The sequence below is a fragment of the Anas acuta genome, chromosome 14, assembly GCF_963932015.1.
Source record: "Anas acuta chromosome 14, bAnaAcu1.1, whole genome shotgun sequence".
Taxonomy (NCBI): Eukaryota; Metazoa; Chordata; class Aves; order Anseriformes; family Anatidae; genus Anas; species Anas acuta.
In genome coordinates, this window is record NC_088992.1 from 8621093 (window position 1) to 8641265 (window position 20173).

Below are 20173 nucleotides of genomic sequence, written 5' to 3' on the forward strand. Positions count from 1 at the left end.
AAGAAAAATTAAGTGCCTCGCTGGCAATACGGAGTTTCCAACAATTATATTTTAAAAAACAGCTACTGGTTAGCAGAATAAAATCACTACATAAGGAAAATTAGCGCTTGTTAGTACACGTAATATTCAGAATCATGAGTAGAATAAAGGCAGCAGTGCAGAAACTGTTATCAGCAGAGAGAAAATTATTCAAGTATGCATTTGAGTAATTCTGCATTTTAATTTAACCCTTTGAAACATTAATCAAACCATGGCTAATTATAGGAATTAAGGAATTAAACGATGGAATCTTCTAAAAGATATTATTTAAAAGGCAGTTTACACAATTACTTGTATAGATGTTTGCTTTAAAGAGGGAAACATTTCTACTGTAATGAAAAGGGTCTTAGAAAATTAAATTAACAAGGGGGGACCAGGCTGATATGAAACTAAATTAGCATCAAATGCAAATTACAGGGTACTTAATGGTAGAAACAGGTGCAGAGCAGGTCCCTAAATGAGATAAATGAATAAAACATCCCTCTGCACAAATGTGGAAGCTGACACAAAGTCAATGATATGAATAATTCAGCAGCCTCAACACTGCTGTTGAGGTCAGCTTTCCTTGACCTTTGAAACAGGAAGTAAAATTCTGTCCAAATTTGAGTGACTGGAAATGCAGCAGTTATTTGTTGAAAGGAAAAAAAAAAATATAGAGAAAATCTGGATTAAAAAAAAAATACAAAACCACACTGAGTATGTGTATACATATATATAAGACAATAAATTGAAACACTGAATAAATGTATCAGCAGGAGAAAGTGCAGAACTGAAAACCTATAAAATGATAGATTCACAGTGGCTGCAGAATGTTTGTTTCAGCCTAAAACCCTAAAACAATGTATGTGTGATACATGAGCATATTTAGGTCATGGTATGATCTAAGCATGTTCAGAGCTAAATGGTTTCATCTTTCAAAAAAATAATTTGGTTGTGCTAAAGGGGATATTAATAGAGTCAAAGTCATTATATTTCAGGCATTACAGAAATCAAATCATATAAAAGTATCTGTTCAAAGCTGAGCAATCAATCATTTCCTTTCCTATAAACTTTTTTTTCTTTATAATAAAGGAACTGGAAGACTTCTTTTCTGGACTTTCAACATGAGCTACCGATTGAGTCACTATTTCATTTCAAAAATTCAAAAGTCACACTATGAGACTATTTGAAATGTAAACCGTCCCAACAACAGTTTGCTGCAAAGCACAGGCTTTTTGCACGTGTGCCAGTGTGAGAGAACCCTTAAATGTTGAAACTTTATAGATATATCTGTATTTTATACAGCTTTTTAATATGTAAGTAAACTATAAATACAAATTCTTGTATTCCAAAGAATGAATGCTTCTGTCTCTTAAAAACATGGAAATCCAGAGCAGCTACCTTAAATCCAGTGAAGTATCTCCAATTTTACATCCTCATAACCAAATGAGGATTTCTGCACCTTTCCCTGTGACAAAATACTCAGCCAAAATCACAGGTCATATAATTTCTGACTAGATGTATGGTCCTAATTTCAAATTGAATTTGGCACTAAAACAGATTAATAAGGTATGACAAATAAGTAATTTCTCCAAGCTGGAAAGAAAGGAAGAGCATCACCCCTGCAGCTTGTCTTCTATGGCAACAAAAGATGTTAGATAAGAGAAGTTCTCTCTGCTGCCTCTTTTGTTGTATCGATCTCTTCAGGAGTTTACCTGCTTACCTGTCATCTGCAGAACACATGCCTAATATCTCTTACCAGGGGGCTAATTTTATTTTCTACATTTTAGGCAGGTGGAGCCCAGCAATGTCCCTGGCAGGGCAAGTTTTTGCACCGAGTTTTGCGAGGCGCTAGCGCGAGCTCTGCCTGCAGCCACCCCGAAGATGCGTATTGATGCACTAAACAAAATCAGCCCCAATATTGCATAATAACATGTGGCAAACGCAACAGCACTTATCTGGGGGCTGGGTTCAGGGCTGCGCTCAGCGCCGGGCTGGTGTGCAGTGTGGCTCCCTCCAAACACCAGCGATGAGAACCCAGCTGGTTCTCATTTTGAAACAACCAGTTTCTCTATCCCCAAGTGCTAAAGAAAATAATCCCAGCAATCCATGACTACACGCTTTCACAGGGACAGCAGTGAGAATTTGATTGTGGAGATAATTAAAGTCATTCCTGAAACTTCCAAGGAAAAGCAGCCGGGGGGAGGGGGCAACAGAGGCACTGATGCTTAAATTGAGCCAAGCAACCAGTTTGGTTTGGGGAATGGGGCTGGGGGGCTCCACTTTGGGGGAATTTGTTTTCCTGAAAATTCTCTCTCCTGCACTCTAATGGTTACAATATTTGCAAAGAAAATGTAATAGACTGCGGTGAGTAGGAAGATTAGAGCGAGGTTTGGAGCCTGGATGTTCCTAATTTGGCAAGAGCATCCAGAGGGAAATGCTTTCGCATTCTGGTAAACTTGAATAAAATTATGTACAGCCACTTCGATTAGAAGGGTTTAAAGGGAAATGATACCATAAAAGCAATAAAACCAACTGCTATCTGCTTCAAACACTGAAAACATCTTTTTAAAATTAATGTTTCCTGCAGCCCTGCCATGAGTTAGGTCTGAAATAATTTTAATATTAACAACACTTGGGAGCAGGTCAATCTAGAGCCAGCCATGCGACTGGGTTGGTCCTCTCCATCGTTCCAAAAACGGTGGAGCAATTTACACCACCCTAGCCGGTGTAAATCAGTAGGGCATTGCTGGCATCAGGAGAAATGCTCAGACCTGAGGATCTGGCAGTGCTAAGAAATAATCATAATTATGATGACAAAAAATAAAATAAAAAAATAAAACACCTCGCTCCCAGCAAAGCTAAATTGTACAGCCCCTGTGTCACGCATATGCTCTGACCCTCGTCATCCCAAAATGGGTGTGAAATTCAGAGATGGCAAGAAAGAGTTTAAAGCACTTGTAATCTCTCCGTCTGCACTATCTGCCTTGAGCAGGAAGGAGGGATCCGCTCAATGAGAGCTATTCAGGGCCTCTCAATTAACCTGATTAGTTCAGCACGCCGCTCTCATGAATGACACCTTATCTTGGAAACCAAGGGGAAAAAAAACTTCCTTCCTCCTGGAGACACCCGCGTGCCCGAAAGCCGGAGAGCAGCACCATGGGGTCAGCTCCCCCAACCCCATGGGTGCCTGGGGACCTGCGGGTAGGTGGTGGGGTCCAGCCCTCAGGTGGCCCCAAGCTGGGGGGAACCCCACTTTTTGGGAGCCAACCATGCACACAATGGGGTCTGTGGGAGCGGGCTGCAGCCCTTAACCCCTGCGGTGCTGCCGGCAGGTTAAAGGGAGCGCAGGCAAGGAGGCGAAGCCCCCGGGACCGCCGCCGCACTGAAGTGTGTTGTAGTCTGGAACTTGTTCCATACGTGACAGATTAATGAGCGATAACTGTGTTTCCATGGCAAAAAGCATTCCCAAAATTCTCTTTTGTTTCCCTGAGAACAGTCTCCCGTATTTTTTTTTTTTTAAATCATGCCACTTTACAGTAACGCAAATATTAACTAACGCCGTGTTATTCTTTCAAGTGCGGGTGGCTGCGAATGTCAACAACACTGACTGTTATATACCGACTCCAAGAATTAATCACGGAAAATAGGTGTCTCAATTACAATTATCATACTGAAAACTCAAATTTATGAATGCCCAGCCGACTTTGAAGGCATTTATTAGAAAAACTCCGATGACTCGGAAAGTATTAATGCACTAATGACGCATTAGGGCATGATGTATTAATGTTCTTGTAATTTCTGACAAATTAAGTTACCATTGTCACAGCAGGGCAATCCTTTGGAAAGAAAAAGAGAAGTTCCTCTCTCCTGCCACACAGGATACAAGACGACAATTTGCGTACACATAATGGAGTTTTGTGAGGAGTTTTCCTCCTACGCCGTGGTACAGTTTATTCCATTTTTCAGAATGCCAGAACTACTGTTGAGCTCACTATGCTTTAAAATAAATAAAAGTATAGATAGGTTAGAAGATAGATAACAGGCACGTGCAGCCGAGGTCTTGCCTTTCCTGCCGAGGTCCTTAGGGCAAGGCCACCTCTCAATACTGCTGTGCAGCCCCTCCTGCAGCATCAGTGGAAGCCTGGCCAGCCCAGCAGGGCCTCCAGACCCACCAGTGGCACCAGCCCATGGTGCCAACGGAAACCCAAGACCAAGAGACAAGAGAAAAAAAGTAAAAAAAAAAAAAAAAAAAAAAAAAAAAAAAAAAAAAAATTCTGTCAGAAACCCCATCTCGAGAAATAAATTCTGAGGCCAGAAAAGTCCCAGGTTACACAGGGAACTCCGTTGTAATGCATGGGACTCCCTTGTTTTTCTCAAAAAAGCACCAAATCCTGACACTGGCAGTGGGGCACAAAACATGTCCAGATCCTTCCTCTCTCCCCCAGCCAAAACATGCCACAGGGCAGGCACACGTCTGTGGCCAAATCCTGGCTCACGCAGGAACGTGCGAGCGATGCAGAGGCGCACAGAGCAGGCTGGGGGAGACGCTAACATCAGGTCTTAATAGCTCTGAGTGTGGCTAATTTTCTTCTTCTTTTAGAGCAAAGAACTTTATAATGAATACAGAATACATTTCTCCTCTTCTTGTGTCATCTTTCTACAAAATCTGAGCTAGGTAAAGTGGTTTTTAACATCCACTTATCAAAGTGACTTAACATCTGGGAAGGCAGCCAATGGTTATGTAGTGATGCAGATGCCAAAAAATCCAACTGAAAGATTATATTCAGGGAGATTACAGAGAAGACCTGACTCAACTGGGTGGAAGTGGATAGTTATCCTGGTCAGGAAAGCCTGAGAGGCTCCCAGCAAAATCATGGAGAAAATTACGGAAAATGATTACATTTTGAATGCAGTTTCCTTTTAACCCACTATAGCCCCTGGCTGCGTCCTGTACCAAGTAGTTTTTCCAAAGCCAAGTTCTGGAATCAGTAAATGAACAGCTTTTCTCTCTCCAGCAGTCATTGAGACAGCACTAACAAGAAGCAAATCCTTTTTTACTGCTGGACACTCACACTGGGATACTAATTCTTCCTAACATTTACTTTAGATAATATTTAGGCTTTCCAGGGTCACAATCACGTCACTTGGGGTCTCTCTCTTTTTTCCCTTTTTTTTTTGAAAAGATGAAAAAAAATTAATCTTCGAAAAATGACCTACCCATTGAATGATGTGATTAGCTGAACCGGTTTGCAACTCTGATGAGAGAGTCAGGGGAAGAGGAGAGCCAAGAAAACCCAAGTGTGCAGCTGGCTTTTGGACCCGACAGCACTAAGGCATTGCAGCATCACCTTTTTTTAACCCCATTTTTCATCTCTTTCTGGCCTGGTATAGGCACTGGAAGAGTTAAAGAAAACAATAAAAGAACAACTGAGTGTACAGGGTAGGATTTACTGGCATTTACTTTTAATCTATGGTCCTTTGCTCTGTGGCTTATCAGCCCTATGTCAGCCCTTTTTCCTCCTTTATATTTCACGAGGGGACCCACATGCTGGTACTGAGAGACAGAGCCCAAGTGTCTGTAAGCTTTTTGTCAGGTAAAAAGAGAAGAAAAAGGAAAGGAACAAGAGGAAAAGCAAAGCTAAGAGGCATCTATTAGATGTCACTAGGCTTTTGTATTCATGTCAATGATTCAGGATTAGAGTATTTGAAATAATCTTATTGAGAGAACTCAAAAGCCCCACAGAGGGAAAGCCTGCTCGGGAGCATATGGCAGAGCAGCGGACAATATCTTATTAAGGATGTGTTAGCTAACACCATTACTTTTTATATTACATTACAGAACTATTGTGCCTCAGACGGTTAGCAAGATGCCGTAGTTGAGGAATGCCACTTTGGACATCACCGCATCGGTACAAAGCCGGCTGGACCCAGCCAGGTGCCTGCTGGGGGCTGTGGCTCAGCTGCCCCCCCTGCCCCGACCACCAGGCAGGGGCTGGGGACCCCGCTCCTCACCACGCAGGGACACCAGGTCCCAGACCACCCCATCCCATCACAGCAGGGGGCACAGAGCAGCTCCTGCTGGCTCTCTGTCCAAAAATCCCAGCTCAGTGCCAAACTCGGCTTCTTGTCAGATTAAAGGAATTTAATTTTGTTATAGTGAATGCTGCTAGACTAAAAAAATAAAAAAAAAAATAAAAAATCTCTCTTTTCTCTTGGACAAAAGCTTGTAATTGGAGAAATCGCTCTTTTTAAAGTTATCTTCATCTGCCTACACCTTTAGAGGCAGCAAGAAACCAAAGACAAAACAGCACTGTTCATAGCGCTTCAGTGGCTGCAGTGAAAGGCTCTATATCTGGGTCACCTTACGACTGTCCAGTATGTAATTTCAGTGACTTGAAATAAAGCCTTTTAATAACTAATTTCATATAATTCGTATATTAACTGCACCAAAAAATATGTTTTCACATTTCCTATTTCCAAACACTATTTTTAAAAAGTGGGTAGAAAATTATTCGTTGTGCTTTAAAAACCTCTAAAATACTGTCTTTAGGAGAAAAAAAAAAAAAGTAAACACTCATTTGATACAGTAATATATTCTGATCACAAGCTACCTATGTAAAGTTGCTAATGGGACACACTGGGAACTTTGTATGGATTTCTGTACTTTTCCAGAACTGTTACAAAAAAAAAAAAAAAAAAAGAAAGAAAGAAAACACCTTGATGCTGCAGAGAAAATTCATACCAGTGTTTACCATTAGTGCTACAGGGACGATGTAAAATCCATTTCTAGAAAATTATCTCAGTCGTGATTTACACAGAAACCTACAATTGTTTCTTCCTCTCCTTTAACTTTATTAGTTGTAATATTAAAAATATTTACGTTCAGCAGGCAAAAGCAAACTTGAATTTAGCATAGATATTTTGGTAGATGTGTCCAATTACTTATAAGAATACATTTCAGTGGCTAGAACATGCAAACATTTATGACTGCTCACAGGAAGAAAACCACTCATACGCCTGAGCTCCAGCAGAGCAGAGCGGGTTAGGTTCTCACCCAGTAAATGCTGCGCTAGATATAAGACACTTGTTTCACATTCAGAACAATTTTAGCTAATCTGCATTAAAACTGAGGATGATCTTTGCAAATACCTTTTCCTATTGCTCTTATTTGGCTAGTTATGTGTGCATTACCGTTGCAGCAGCAAATGCAGAAATAAATCAGGTGTTAAGATGAGACAGGAAATTTACCCACACTAGAAACGTTGCGTACGTCCATAGGAGGAAAAAGCCAGTATTTTTTCCCCAAAGTCCCCACTCTTGAAAACAGAAAACCTGACCCTGAGCTGTGCAGGGTGGCCTGTGTGCCAAGCACACCCTCCCTGCTTCGGGACACAGGTGGAATTGATATTAAGGCACAGGACACAAATAGCACCCTTTGTGAGCAAAGGGAAACATGGTCCAGCCCATGCCCAAATTCATGAGGTCTTCACAATCACCTTCAAAGGCAGCAGGTCCAGCACATCCCACACACACACAAATAACCCCTCTGGACTGACAGAGCATGGGAAGCACAGCTGGCCCTGTCCCCAGGAGCTGTTGGTAGGCACTAAAGATGACAGCCCACTGCCAAAAGCAATCGAGTAAACCGGTCTTCAGCTTCCCTAATCCCCAGAAATTCAATGCAAGACTAAGTTTTTTGTTCTCCACAGAAAAATTTGTAAACTGTGTCAGGAGAGCCACTTCAGGTATGGGCTCATCGACCTGCCTGGGGAGCACACAGTGCCCAGCACAATGAGTCTCCTGTGTGACAGGAGCCCCTGTCACAGCACCACCATATTAAATAGTAATAATCAGGCATAAGATCATGGTGAAATAAAGCCCAAAATGCTAGCTGCAGATTCAAAAGGCATCACTGAGAGAAGCAAGCAACTATTAGAGTAGTGTGAAATGTTTGCAGTGAAACCCAAAACCACATAAAACTTGCCTGGTTTGGGGTTTTATAACAAACTGAAAACTCAGAACAGGTTTTCTGAGAAATTCACAAACCTCCTGAAGTGAAGCTGAGACCAAATTAAGGTTTTGCATAATAGTTTTGAAATTATATAAAAATTCCTATACTCGGGGGTGGGGGAGGAGAAATGAAGCAAACAATAAGTGGGAGCTGCTTTGACCCTGACCAAGTTCACTCAACCCCAAGAGCAAAATAAATGAATTTTGAAGCAACAGAGATACGTGCCAACCCGCAGAGACTGAAACCGAGAGGGATTTTTGCAAGGGCCCTTGCAAAGTTATCCCCAGCTCTGGTGATTTCTTCACCACGAAGAGGACAGACACTATTAGGAGCCTTGGAAGAGGTGTATTTTGGCCTGATTCACTGTGAGAGAAGCATCTACTGATCAGAGTCTCCCATGTATCTCACGAAGTCTCAAAGTGCCTTTGGCTGCCTGAGTCATGTGGGAAATGTTTAGGGTAATGCTTTTCAGATGCGTCAATCGTAACCAAGTCCTCGAGGATGTTTGCTGGCGTCCCTCCCCTCTCAGCAATGTACGGGTTCACAGGCTCCGGGAGCTCGCGCGAAACGCTGCTGGCCAAATTCTGCCCGTCCTCTGTAGGGGCCCAGAGGGTTTCACCAGCACAGCTCTGAGACAAAGCCTCACGCAGTGCCCAGGGATTGAGGTGGGATGCAGCCCCCAGCCTCCTGCAGCCCGGTCCCCAGGAGGGGAGCGGGACACCAGCACCTGCCCCCACCCCACCACAGCTGGGTTCAGCACAGAAAGCTGCTGCAGGAGGCAGTGATTGCCACATCCGCCCAACAAGTGCCTTCAGGGGGAGGATGCAGAGAGGGCGATGCAGCCCTGCATGTCACTTTTCCACCTGCCTGCTATTTAGGATGAAAAGATGATCGGGCCCGTAAAATACAATCCACTGCGCGATGACTTGTAAAGCAGTAAAACGGAGACATTGAAAGTCATTCACGCCTCTTTTCATGCCATTGCACAATGAAATCCTACCCACAAACATAAAATTTGTCAGGTTAAGGCCTGAAAGATCTCAGAAACATCTGTAGGAAAGCCAGCTCCCTCTGTAGCCGCAGCGGGTGGATGTGCTGGGGAGGGATCACAGGCGGCCCGGCCGAGCATCCTGTACAGCAGGTGTCGAAAGTGCACAGGCCTTTCCAACACGTGCAGCAGCAGGCCGTGCATTAAAACCCCTCCGTGTCATCTGATAATAAAGCAGAAAGAATATCACAGCCTGCAGTCTGTAAGTTCCCACCCCTGCTCCACTGACAAGGGCTCTGATCACATTGGAAATGCATCAGCCACTTCTGCAAAGCCAGAGGGAGCCTTATTCCTCAGAAGCAGCACTTGAATTGGCATATGAAGAGCTTCAATGCCTTGGCTAGACCAGGGCCAGGAGAGCCCCTTGTCCTTCCCGTGCTGGGCACAGAGCCCCTGGGCAGCTCCTGCACAAAGCTCAGCATCCTGCACCCCAGCCCGAGGAAGTCTCTCCAAGCAAGAAATTCCTGAAGTAGGTCTCATCAGCAAACCTCAGCAAAGTCGATTTCAGGTCACAGCATCAGCCTGCTGACATACAGTGGGAAGAAGCAAGATTTGGGATGGAGCAGCAGTTGCCACACAGGCTGTTCACAGCCCCTTGTCCCTGCAGCATCGCACCCTGGCGTGCAGGGTCGGGGGGCAAAGCATGATCCTCAGTGCAGAGCCTTTTCCGCCACTATATTTGGGATTGCGGTGCTCATTTCTATTTTATCTGTCAATAGGGCTCCTGTTTTACTGGATCCAGCCATAAAAGGTAAGGAATCCCCCACAGGCATGGGTAACACCACTAAATACTGGTCCCCACAGTGGTAAATTGGGTTTAAGAGTTTGGAGCAGAACGGTGAGAGAGGAGCCTCTTTCCTGAACCAAGGAATAATCTAAAGCCCCACTTTCTCCCCTATGTGACTTTTGTCATTATCATCTTTTCTGATTCTTACAAAGCAAACCTAATTAGGAAGCTCTCTCATTAGTCTTCCAGAAAAATTAGCACAGCTTATGCTAATTACTCCTGTAAAATTTAATAAACTCGTTGAAATGGGAATAGTCTAATGAGGTTTTATTTATTGAACTAAGATAACTATAAGGAAAAAGGTTAGGACACCAGGATATCCAGAGTGGTAATAAAACTACAATTTATTCAATTTCTTCACAGGAATTTTATTGCAAACCTTTTAAATTCAAATATGAGTTACAATTTGAATGTTAAATCAATCTAGAATTTAATTTAATAACAGGAAGTGCTCTGTGTTTTCTTTAAGTATGATTACAATACAGCCCTGCTACTGTACTTGTAGGAGGAATTGTGCATTTGTATTGTGACAATAATACCCCTTTTAAAATGAGTTCCTGTTCATCAGAGCTTCATCTGAACACATGTAACTGGATTAGTGATAAAATATACAGGCTATGCTAAGGAGATGATTCAGACACACACAGGTTTCCAAGAAACTTCCTTGAAATGACTGCTCTCTATAAGCATAAGAGATTTATTTTGTTCTCCAGAGAAAATTTAGATCGCTCTATGAGTATAAATTTCTTTAGGTCCCTTTCACTGCTATATCCGCTGATACTATAATGGGGCAAACTATAAAGCAATTTTACAAAGGATAAAGTCATATCCTGTTTCAAACGCAACTACAGATTTTTTTTTTAAATCCCACATTTTGATTAAATAAAAATATGCGATTTACTTTTCATATACATCTAGGGTTTGAAAAAGAACACAACACATGTAACTTTGAAGTTGCCAGAGAGCCTCTTCGCCAAGTTAACTAAACCACCACAAAGACTGAGTTCCCTCTATCCCAAGTTTCTCTAGCCTCATCAAAGAGAATTAATCAATCCAGAATAGTATTCCAGCATGTAAGAAGAGGATAGCATTTCCATGTAAGTACATATGTCAAAAATCCCATAGATAGATTTTATTGTAAATTCTATGTTAGGTCAGACTCTGTGGATTCGTAGGATTTGATGCAAGAGTTAGATTAAATCCATAGGCGAAGCTTTATCAGACTGTAAGGCATGTGGGAGTGCTTTAGCCCAAATGGTAAATGAATTCTGTAAGCTCACATGCAAATAAAAATAGCTAAATATGGTTTTGCATATCAATTGACATAATAGTTTAAAATTGTGTGCATGCAGAAGTGACAATAGAGTACAACTAAACACATGTGCTGACTTGTGCAGGCGTTTCAGTGTTAGAACAATTTTAACGGGCTCATTTTAAGGTAAAAAGGCTCCACATAGATCGCTTCATCCTTTCCAAACCAAAAGGGAGGAAAAAAATGAATAGGATAAATGTCACAAGAAGCATCACTAAAGCCACTAACTGTATAAAGCACATACTTATTTGGCCTAAATTGTTTGAACTAGCCCTGGCCAAGAAAAGGTTTTAAGTACCCTACTGGGACAGATGCGAAGCGGCAACAATAGAAGCCACACTAATGCAATCCAGGTAACACAATCCTGTTTCAAAAACACGGGGAGGGCTAATTACAGTACTGCTGAGTCAAATTTCTTATACCACTGCAACCCACAGGAACAGGTCAAAATCAAATGTTATTCAAACCACAGTCATATCAACCTTCTGTATCAAAGTCACAATTTAAAACCAAGTGAAGAACTTAAAAGCTTAACCCATTCACCAGCCAAATGTGATTTAGTGCAGGTGGTGAGGTAAAGCTTGTAAGATGAGCCTTAAATCATGTTTAGTTGTGTTTTAAATATAATCTTCAGAATTTGAATCTTTTGCATCGATTAATGTAAATATTGATGAATTGATCACTGCTAGGAAGCTAAGTCTGATTTTTCATGTAAGAGTTTCCCTCTGTTTATAAGAAGCATGTAACAGACAGCATCTCTGGCTTTCATAATTTTAAATGATTTGCAACTAGCAGTTTTGCATACTAGATAGTTAAACAAAATATTTCCGTAAACCTGCCATTAGCATCTTAACATCTCACTTTCCAGTACAATGAAAAATTCATGTGAATTTTGTAGCTTTCATGTCGCTCAAAATGCCACTCTAACACCATGTTTATAGTGTTCAGGTCTGCAGCATGCTTATAAAACACATCTCTATACAGATTTCACAGTGGGTTTTTTTTCCCCTGCTTTCCCTGGTGCTACCTAATGCTCACAGAAGATGAAAATACGCCTAGTTAAAATAGGTAGATACATCTTCTGAGATTTAAACATTCTTGGGATTACTGATTATAGCTAATCAAAACACCTGCGATAAGCTTCCAATGTATGCACTTTCTTAACAAATTCAACCCAGAGCTATCAATCTGGCAGCCTGCAGCAGCGCAGTGCCCGGCCAGGCTCTGCCACCCCCCTCCTCCCTGCCTGGCACTCCGCACACCAAACCCCTTCACCTTTTGTCATAAAACCACGCACGCTGGCACGGAAGGCGCTTTGAACCTCATATAGCAAACATTAACTCAGACAATAACACCAGGAGAAGCACACCACTCCATACTCCCGCTCCTGTATGCATAGATAGTTTCCCTTCAGGGTCCCTGTACGCGCAGATTAGCGCAGTGGTATTGCTTTCCCCAGCTGATGACAGACAGATTCAGTACTTCATGGCCATTTAACTCTTATAGAGTAATGCTGCATAATAACCTGGTTATTGCGCACGGCTTCGTACAATGATTTTTGACAATTAAAATGTAAAAATGACTATTTGGTACCATTTTGCATAATTTGCAAGCACAGAAACTGCACATGGCTCAGAACAACTAAAATAGATGTATTGTGCTACAGTGATTTACTCGGTGATGTCAGATTAGCAATATGGATCTGTTTAAAAACACAATAATTAAGATGGGCAAAAACGAATTAATCAACTGACAATACAGTCAAAATAGTATTCCAACCAAAGAAAATCACAGGAGAAAAACCCCTTAGTTTGCAGATCTATTTTTTTAACTGTTTTTATGCATAAATAAAAACCTTAAAATGTAGATGGATTGCACCCAACAGAACTACTGTAGCTAAAAGTGATAATGATTCAAACATTTTTCAAATAAAAGTTAAATATTTATAAGCACCCAACCACATTTCATAAATCACAAACTATTATTATTTTATTCCTGAAGCTTCCCTGGCACAGCATGTGAATTGAGCCACAGAAAGTCAGAAAGAAAAATCTCTTCTTTATGCACATGAATCAGTTGCAAGCACTGGAGCCCTCCAACGAGCAGGTCGCTCCGTTAGCCCCATATGGCCCTTCCATGGCAATCGCAATTGCAAAGCACAACTAATTTGGTATCAAAAACAAAATTTCCTCCATATATACTCCTAATTCTTCCCCATTAGCAACACAGGGCAGGTGTTTCATTATAATGAGGAGGAAAAGAAGAAAAAAAAAAAAAAGCAAATCGAAGGAAACAATAGCAGTCCTTACCTGTCAATTATCACTGGATCTGATGGAGTCTCATTTCTGTTGCCACAGCTTTTCTTGTCACAACAGCGGCTACAGAGCAAAAGTGAAAGGATTTAGTGCGACCATTACACTGTAAAATCATCATTACGAACATGGTGGGTTCAAATTGCCGGCTAGAGTTACCGCTCCGTCCCTGCCTGGAAATCAGTCAAATGCAGCGGGTCACATATGGGTTAATTACTGTGTTTAACTTCTTGCACAGCTGGTTAACAATGGAAAATATAAAAAGAGAGGGGTTTTGCCCCTTTCACAAATAATAATTCAAGGATCATCCGAAACAGGGAGACCTGTCTGTTTGTGGTCTTTTATCCATGGGGTTTAACAGTTGTCCCATATACATATGCACTCAGAATAAGGTGGCTTTTTCTTCCCTGAACACAGCTTTTACATTTGCTTACCACTTATGTTATGTGGCCGCACAGTTTTCCTACTTTTACACAGAGCTGAAGTCTCAGCTGCCAGGAAACCTCCCTCCGAAATCCAAAAGCACAATTATTCTCCCTTTAAGAAATATTGCTGCTAAGGGGGGAACTAAAATGCAAGCACTGCTGGGCTGTTATGTGGGAGTTTGCCCATTTCCCTGGTTTTTGGAGCACGCTGGTGTCTGTTTGTGCCAGGAGAGCACCGTTCTGTGGCTGGTGCCTGCAGCAGGTCGGGTGCAAAGCCGGCACGTGAAGCACCAGCTCTGTCTGCCAAAGCCTGGCACCATCACTGGCCTTAAGGCTAGGACTTTGAACGAAGGTGGCTCGGCATTTGCACAAAGATGCTAAATGGCTGGGGACAAGCCCTTGTTGTGAGAACTGGACACCAGATCCTGGCTTCTGCAGGGTGAGGGCTTGGGGACAGGAACAGAGATGCCAGGCATGGGGACGGCACCCCGTGGTGGCACCAAGTGGTGGAGCATGGGGCCACCCCCTCAGCTCTCCCTGGCCAGACGTGGGTACACTTTGCTGCTCAGCAGAACTCCTGGTGAGCCCCAGCTGTGTGCCACATGCCTTTGGGAAGCACCGTGCTCATTTCAAGCAGTGTCCCAGGGCCTGCACATCGCCGTGTGTCAGCAGCCGGCTTTGTGCATCCCGCAGCAGCCACCCGCTACTTGCCCTCCTGCTCGGGTGGACTATTTTCTTTTTCCCAAAAAGGTGGAGGAACATCAGCGCAGGAAGAAGCCCGCAGAAGTGCCATGCTATATAAATAGCCCTGTTGGGAGTATGACAAAGGTTCTCTTGTGTTGCTGAACAATAGAGTGAATAATATACAGTTACCCACCAAGATTAGCAATAAAGCAACTAACCACACTAAAGATAACAAAAAAAAAAGGGGGGGGTGAGCTTTTACAAAAACAGACTGTTTAAACATGGTTTCCAAAAGAAGAAAAAAAATTGTTTTCAAAGAGAGGAAAATACATAATTCTTTTCACCGCAAAAAGCTTCAAGGCAACTATTCAGGGCTGAAACTTTTCACAGTTAACACATGTGCGGTATCTTCATTTCGGTGGAAGTTACATTGTTTAGGATTGCCAAAAAAAACTGCTTAATTTTACAGCACAATACCACAATTGATCCACCAAAAAAATGCAAGAGCCTTGGCACCCAGAAAGCATTAAAATTTAGGAAGGAATAAAATATGCTGTAGGTAAATAGTCATGTGGACGTTCGGGGGGCTTTTTTGCCTATAAAAGGACTTGTCATTGGAGTGCAGCTAGAATGTGTGGGGTGAGAAAATTTACCCACAAACAAGGCAATAAAAACTGCTAATCATTTTTAAATGATTAAAATGTAATTAGAAACAGAGTTGGCACAAGTTAAGACAATGCAGTTCTTGTGACTGAAGCGAATCAGGGCTAGTCCTGACATTCTCCCAGCAGACTGCAGGGACAGAAATTGCCACACTAACGCAGGCGAGCGAAGGTTCCCAGGCTCCCCGCCACGCCAGGCGGACCCCCGCATCCCCCTGCACCTTCCCGGGTGCTGGCCCAAAAGGAGACGGGGCCAGGGATGCTCTAGCCCTGAGTGGGACAGAGCCACGAGGTGGCCGCTGGGGACAGGCTGGCCTGGAGAGCAGGGAGGACACGGCGCTGCTCATGGGGTGGCCTCTCCGCTTAGTGTGGGTGTCCCAAGAGGATTCTCCAATAGGCCTGAGCAAAAGGCCTTTTAAAAATAAAAAGTCAAGCTGAGGTTTATTAATTTATTAGTAGTAGTAGCCTCCCCGTCACCAGCAGAATTACAGGCTTCATCTACCTTTGTTTTTCCATGCAGAAAATCAAGGCATCGCACAAACCCTGAGTTTTAGATCACTTCTCATGGCATAAGCATTCAACTTGCTTTGAAAGCTTTGGATTTTAGTGTTTACTGAACACTTTGAAAAAGTTCCTAAATGTTCAGCACCTTTTCAATCCTTTCCCCAAAGGAATCTTAAAACTCCCAGGAGTTTCTCCATGTCTCCAAGAAGTCCTCCAGCTCCCCACAGGCTCTGAAGGTGCAGTGAGAGGCTCCAACTGCCAGCTCCTGGACTGTCCCTCGGGAATGTCCCTCCCCGGGTGGGACAGGGAGCCAGGGCTCAGGCAACATGTCACTCTGAATCACAATAAAAAACTGCAAAAACTGCTTGGTTTGTTTTTAAAACAAATAGTCCTCAATAGTAACCCGGCCCTCTGGGGACCTGCTGCCCTCCTGCTGCCTTGCTCCGCATCGTCTTCCTCCCTTTCCCTTCCCCACGCTGGAGCATCCCTTTTCCATGCCACCTGGTCCCCACTATGGGCACACAGGAGTTTTCCACCTCACCCTGGCACCCTGCACCCCAAAACCTCCCCATCCCCAAGCCGGCACAGCAGCCAGGAGCATCGCTGCCCAGAGGAGCCCTGCTTTGTGTATCTGTGCGCTCGGGCTTTCTGCGGGGACAATGAACAATGAGAAATTACGGGGCGATGGCACGTGGCCAGCGCAAATGCGACTTTCCGATCATTTAGCTGCCAGGCTCTAACAAGTCGTTAGCGAGTCCGCGTGGGACATCTTGCAGCAGCTCCCGGCGAGGCGGGCTGCAGCCCACAGCCATGCGGCCCCTGCCCCAAATGGGCTCCTCGCTCCTGAGCGCGGAGGTGCGGGAGGTTCTCGACAAAACAGCTGTAAAGATTTTATTTTGCAAAGACAAAAACCATATTTTACTCCGACCTCATTCTCAGAAATCACTGAACCATTTTAGCTGAAACTTTCCAAAGAAAGTCAGCCTCGGGCTGACACCCTGCAAAGGACATTTCAGCCAGAACAGTTTAAGTTTGGCAAAGATGTAAGCCACTGAAGGTTTCATAATGGAAATTGTTGAGGCAATATTAACTATAGATGTCCCTCCCCATGCTCCTACAATACTAATAAATTCCACCAAGGCTGTGAATTCTCCCCAGCTATTAGCATTTTTGCCAACAGCATAGATTTTATATTTGACAAAATACAATGAAAGCCTTTGAAATAAACAGCCACCTGAAGCAAACCTCAGCCCCGCTTCCCTACCGCAGCCAGGACGCTCCTGTACATTTGAATTCTTTGTCTTATCCGTGCCATAGTTGGAGTATACTATAAATACCCAGCTTTGTCACATAAATGCAAAGTTTTATTGTGCAGTTAGCCTTGATAGAAAGCACTGCTGAAAGTTGTTTAGAAATTAAATATCTAAAACAAGCTATTTTAAAATACAGAGCCCTCACTATTTCATGTCTGAAATGAAGAAATTTCATCTTAGGGAGAGCAAGCTGTCTTTCACACCATATGGCTAATGGTAGTGCATAGCAATTAGCTGGGCTGATTAATGGGGAACAGACTCTAATTTTATGCTTATAATTGAGGCTGCATTTGCACCCCTGGTGCAAATTCAGCACATCCCAACTTCCACTTACAACAGGCAAGAAATCAAGAGAAACAGAATGGTGTGGAGAGAGATTTTTTTCCCCTTCTAGACCCCTAAAGAGCATCAGATTTGCAATTTAAAAGAGTGTTAGCAGCACAATAGATGACAGATTTGTGCAATAGGGTCAAGCGGCCTGGTAAACAAACAGCACCCTCTTACAAATGTATAGGCAGAAGAGGAAATGGGGAATATCTAATATGAGCTGTAAGAAATTTGAATACATCTCCCCCACCCCGTCAGACACACATTTGCCTACCGTGGTCAGATTTTTTTTTTTTTTTTTTTTGCTACCCCTCCACCTTATGCTCATGAAACACAAAGCCAGGACTGGCAGTAAACAAACCCAAGGAGAGGAATAAAGCTCCTGATTAAGCGAATTTCGAGAACGAAAAAAGCATAAAGTGCTTTAATAAAGGGAAAGACGGCTCCAAATGACGTAGCACATCTTTCCACGTTCCCAGAACGGAAATAATTTTATCTCAGTCAAACTATATTGACACGGCTGTAAATCTTTGATGTAGCTCTTCTGGTTAAAACTCAGCCTCCTATGTAAAGTTTCCATTTATTTATTACTCTTGATGTTTCTAAAGTATTTGTAATAAAATTAATGCATTACATAGGTAAGTCTCCCTGCTGCACAAGGGCTCTGTGAGAGCATCCCGGTGCTGGCAGGGAGACCCATGGGGCTGCTGCAGGGAGGGATGGATGCTCCTCTCCTCTCCTTTCCGCCAGGCACAACCACAATGTAAAGCTGCAAAGGCTCTGCTCCTAAGTTTGGGTGCTCAGCCAGAGTTGCAGGCAGATTAATTCCTACCTTAAAACCTTGCGGTCTAAGAGCCAACAGAGCACATCACCCAAGGCTAAGAGCACATTCAGGCCCCGACGCCGCAGGCACTTGTGCTTAATTTCACCCACTGTTTCACTGGGCTTCTTACAGGAGAAAAGCAAAGCATGCACTTCAGCCTTATCAGGTCAGGGGCCTCCTTTAATATTTCCATGAATTGTTCCTAGCTAGGTATCTAGTGCGAAAGTGGTGCTAATTGGGCCAATGAATTTTAGGGCAATTATGGGTTGTCAGCGTGACTGGGTTTCCATTTGGAAAGGAAGAACTGGCTGGGAGTCCTCAGCAAAGCAACGTCCCCGCTCCCAGCAGCGGCAGCAGCTCCAGCACCACTTGGAGGTCCCCGTCTGCTCTCGGGTGGCTCTCAACGGGCTCTCTGGTTTCCCAGAAAAAAACAAACCTGCTGAACGAAGCAGCTTGGAAAAATAGGATATGGAAACTAAAATCCCTCAAGTCCTGCAAGTTGTGGTGTTGCGTAGGGTTTCACTCAGGCTGGCAAAGCAAGGAGAGCAGCTCCCTCCTCTCTGCCAGCATTGCAGGGAGCTGCCCTCGAGCTGGGTTTTATCAGAGAGGAGCTGTTGGGAAGGACCAAACATGCAGATCCCCAAGAATGAAGAAACATAACTAAAAAAAAATAATAATAATAAAAAAATCAACCAGCAGAGAAGTTTCCATCTGAATATTTTGTCTAAGACTCTCCCCCACCAGGAAACTCTCATCCAAGTTTATTCTCTTAGAAGTGGGTACCAGTTTTTACCCTCAAGTTACTCCTTTTTAGTAAATGTGTTTTGTAAAAGTTACAACGCATGCAATGGCATTTTTACAGTCTTAAAACAACTGATTGTAACAATGAGCTTATGCAAGAACCCCTCGTCTTCCACCAGGGAATTATTTTCTGCCATCGAATAACATGTAACAAATGAGTTTTTCAGACATGCAAAAACACCCACTAACTTTAATGAGACTGCAAGGTCAAGCTCTACTAGGTGTCGGAAGGGTCTTTGAGAGGATGCTGCCTTCCCTGCAGCGGGAAGGAAGCAGAAGAGGCTTCACCTATCGCTACCAGCCAGAAAGAAGAAGGAAGTAGCTGCCTGCGGCAGAAGCGCCGCACCCGGGGGAGAAGATATTTGACTGTCCTGAATTTAAGCGACCAGCCCCAGGCGGGAACGTTCAGGGGAACAGAGCACAGGGCAGGGCCAGATCTGCCTGGGGAAGTTTGATGAAAAGCAAAAAACAGCCAGTGCTGGGCTGGGGGAGCATCGCCTGCTTGGCTCAGGCTGCATGGGCAGTGGGTGAGCAGCTGGAGGGGCAGCCCAGCCTCAGGCAACAGCCCAAAAGCCTCCTGGCTTCCCGTCCTCCTGCACATCCACAGGCAAACAAAAATGAGTGCTTTGTCATTTTACTGGGGACGTAGTTTTGGGAATATTGTGGGGGGACAGGCAAAGGCTACAACTGACTCTTAATTTCGGTGGGAAGACCTTTCATGGGCTACGGAGTTTAAATGCAAACCAGTAGCGTGCTGTTAAGGAAAACTCTTTATAAATTGAAAACTGCTGTGACGACTGAGACCTTGCTGCTAATTACACACACCGAACTGTGTTATTTTGGGATTGTTTAATGCAAGAAAGATAAATTTAAGTCCTAAAATAGCTGCAGGTTCAACCTAGATTTTGAGAGACAGATTCATCTTCTCATCACTAATTAGCTGGAAGCAGGGTAGCTCTTACCTGCACATTATTTCATGCGTGAGCAGAACTCGGCACATTTCTGGGTTCTTGTCTTGGCCTTCATACACTATCGCCTAGAAACAAAACACATTTTTAGCTATGCATCAAGTGGAGTTTGGAGAAAACAAAAAAGGCATCGCAGTAACTGAGCGCGCAGCCGGCGTTGCAAGCTAAGTCGCGG

The 20173-nt window shown here is 43.5% G+C and overlaps 1 protein-coding gene across 10 annotated transcripts in view; it reads right to left on the minus strand.

The window, feature by feature from the left end:
* Positions 1-20173, minus strand: part of EBF1 (EBF transcription factor 1) — a 272703-nt gene that overhangs the window by 240150 nt on the left and 12380 nt on the right. For all 10 annotated transcript variants that reach the window (XM_068698666.1, XM_068698665.1, XM_068698664.1 and 7 more), the window contains exons 5-6: positions 19993-20066; positions 13489-13557 (exon numbers count right to left, since the gene is read on the minus strand). In XM_068698666.1, coding sequence (XP_068554767.1) covers positions 13489-13557; positions 19993-20066 — 143 coding nt within the window. The remainder of the gene's footprint in view (positions 1-13488; positions 13558-19992; positions 20067-20173) is intronic.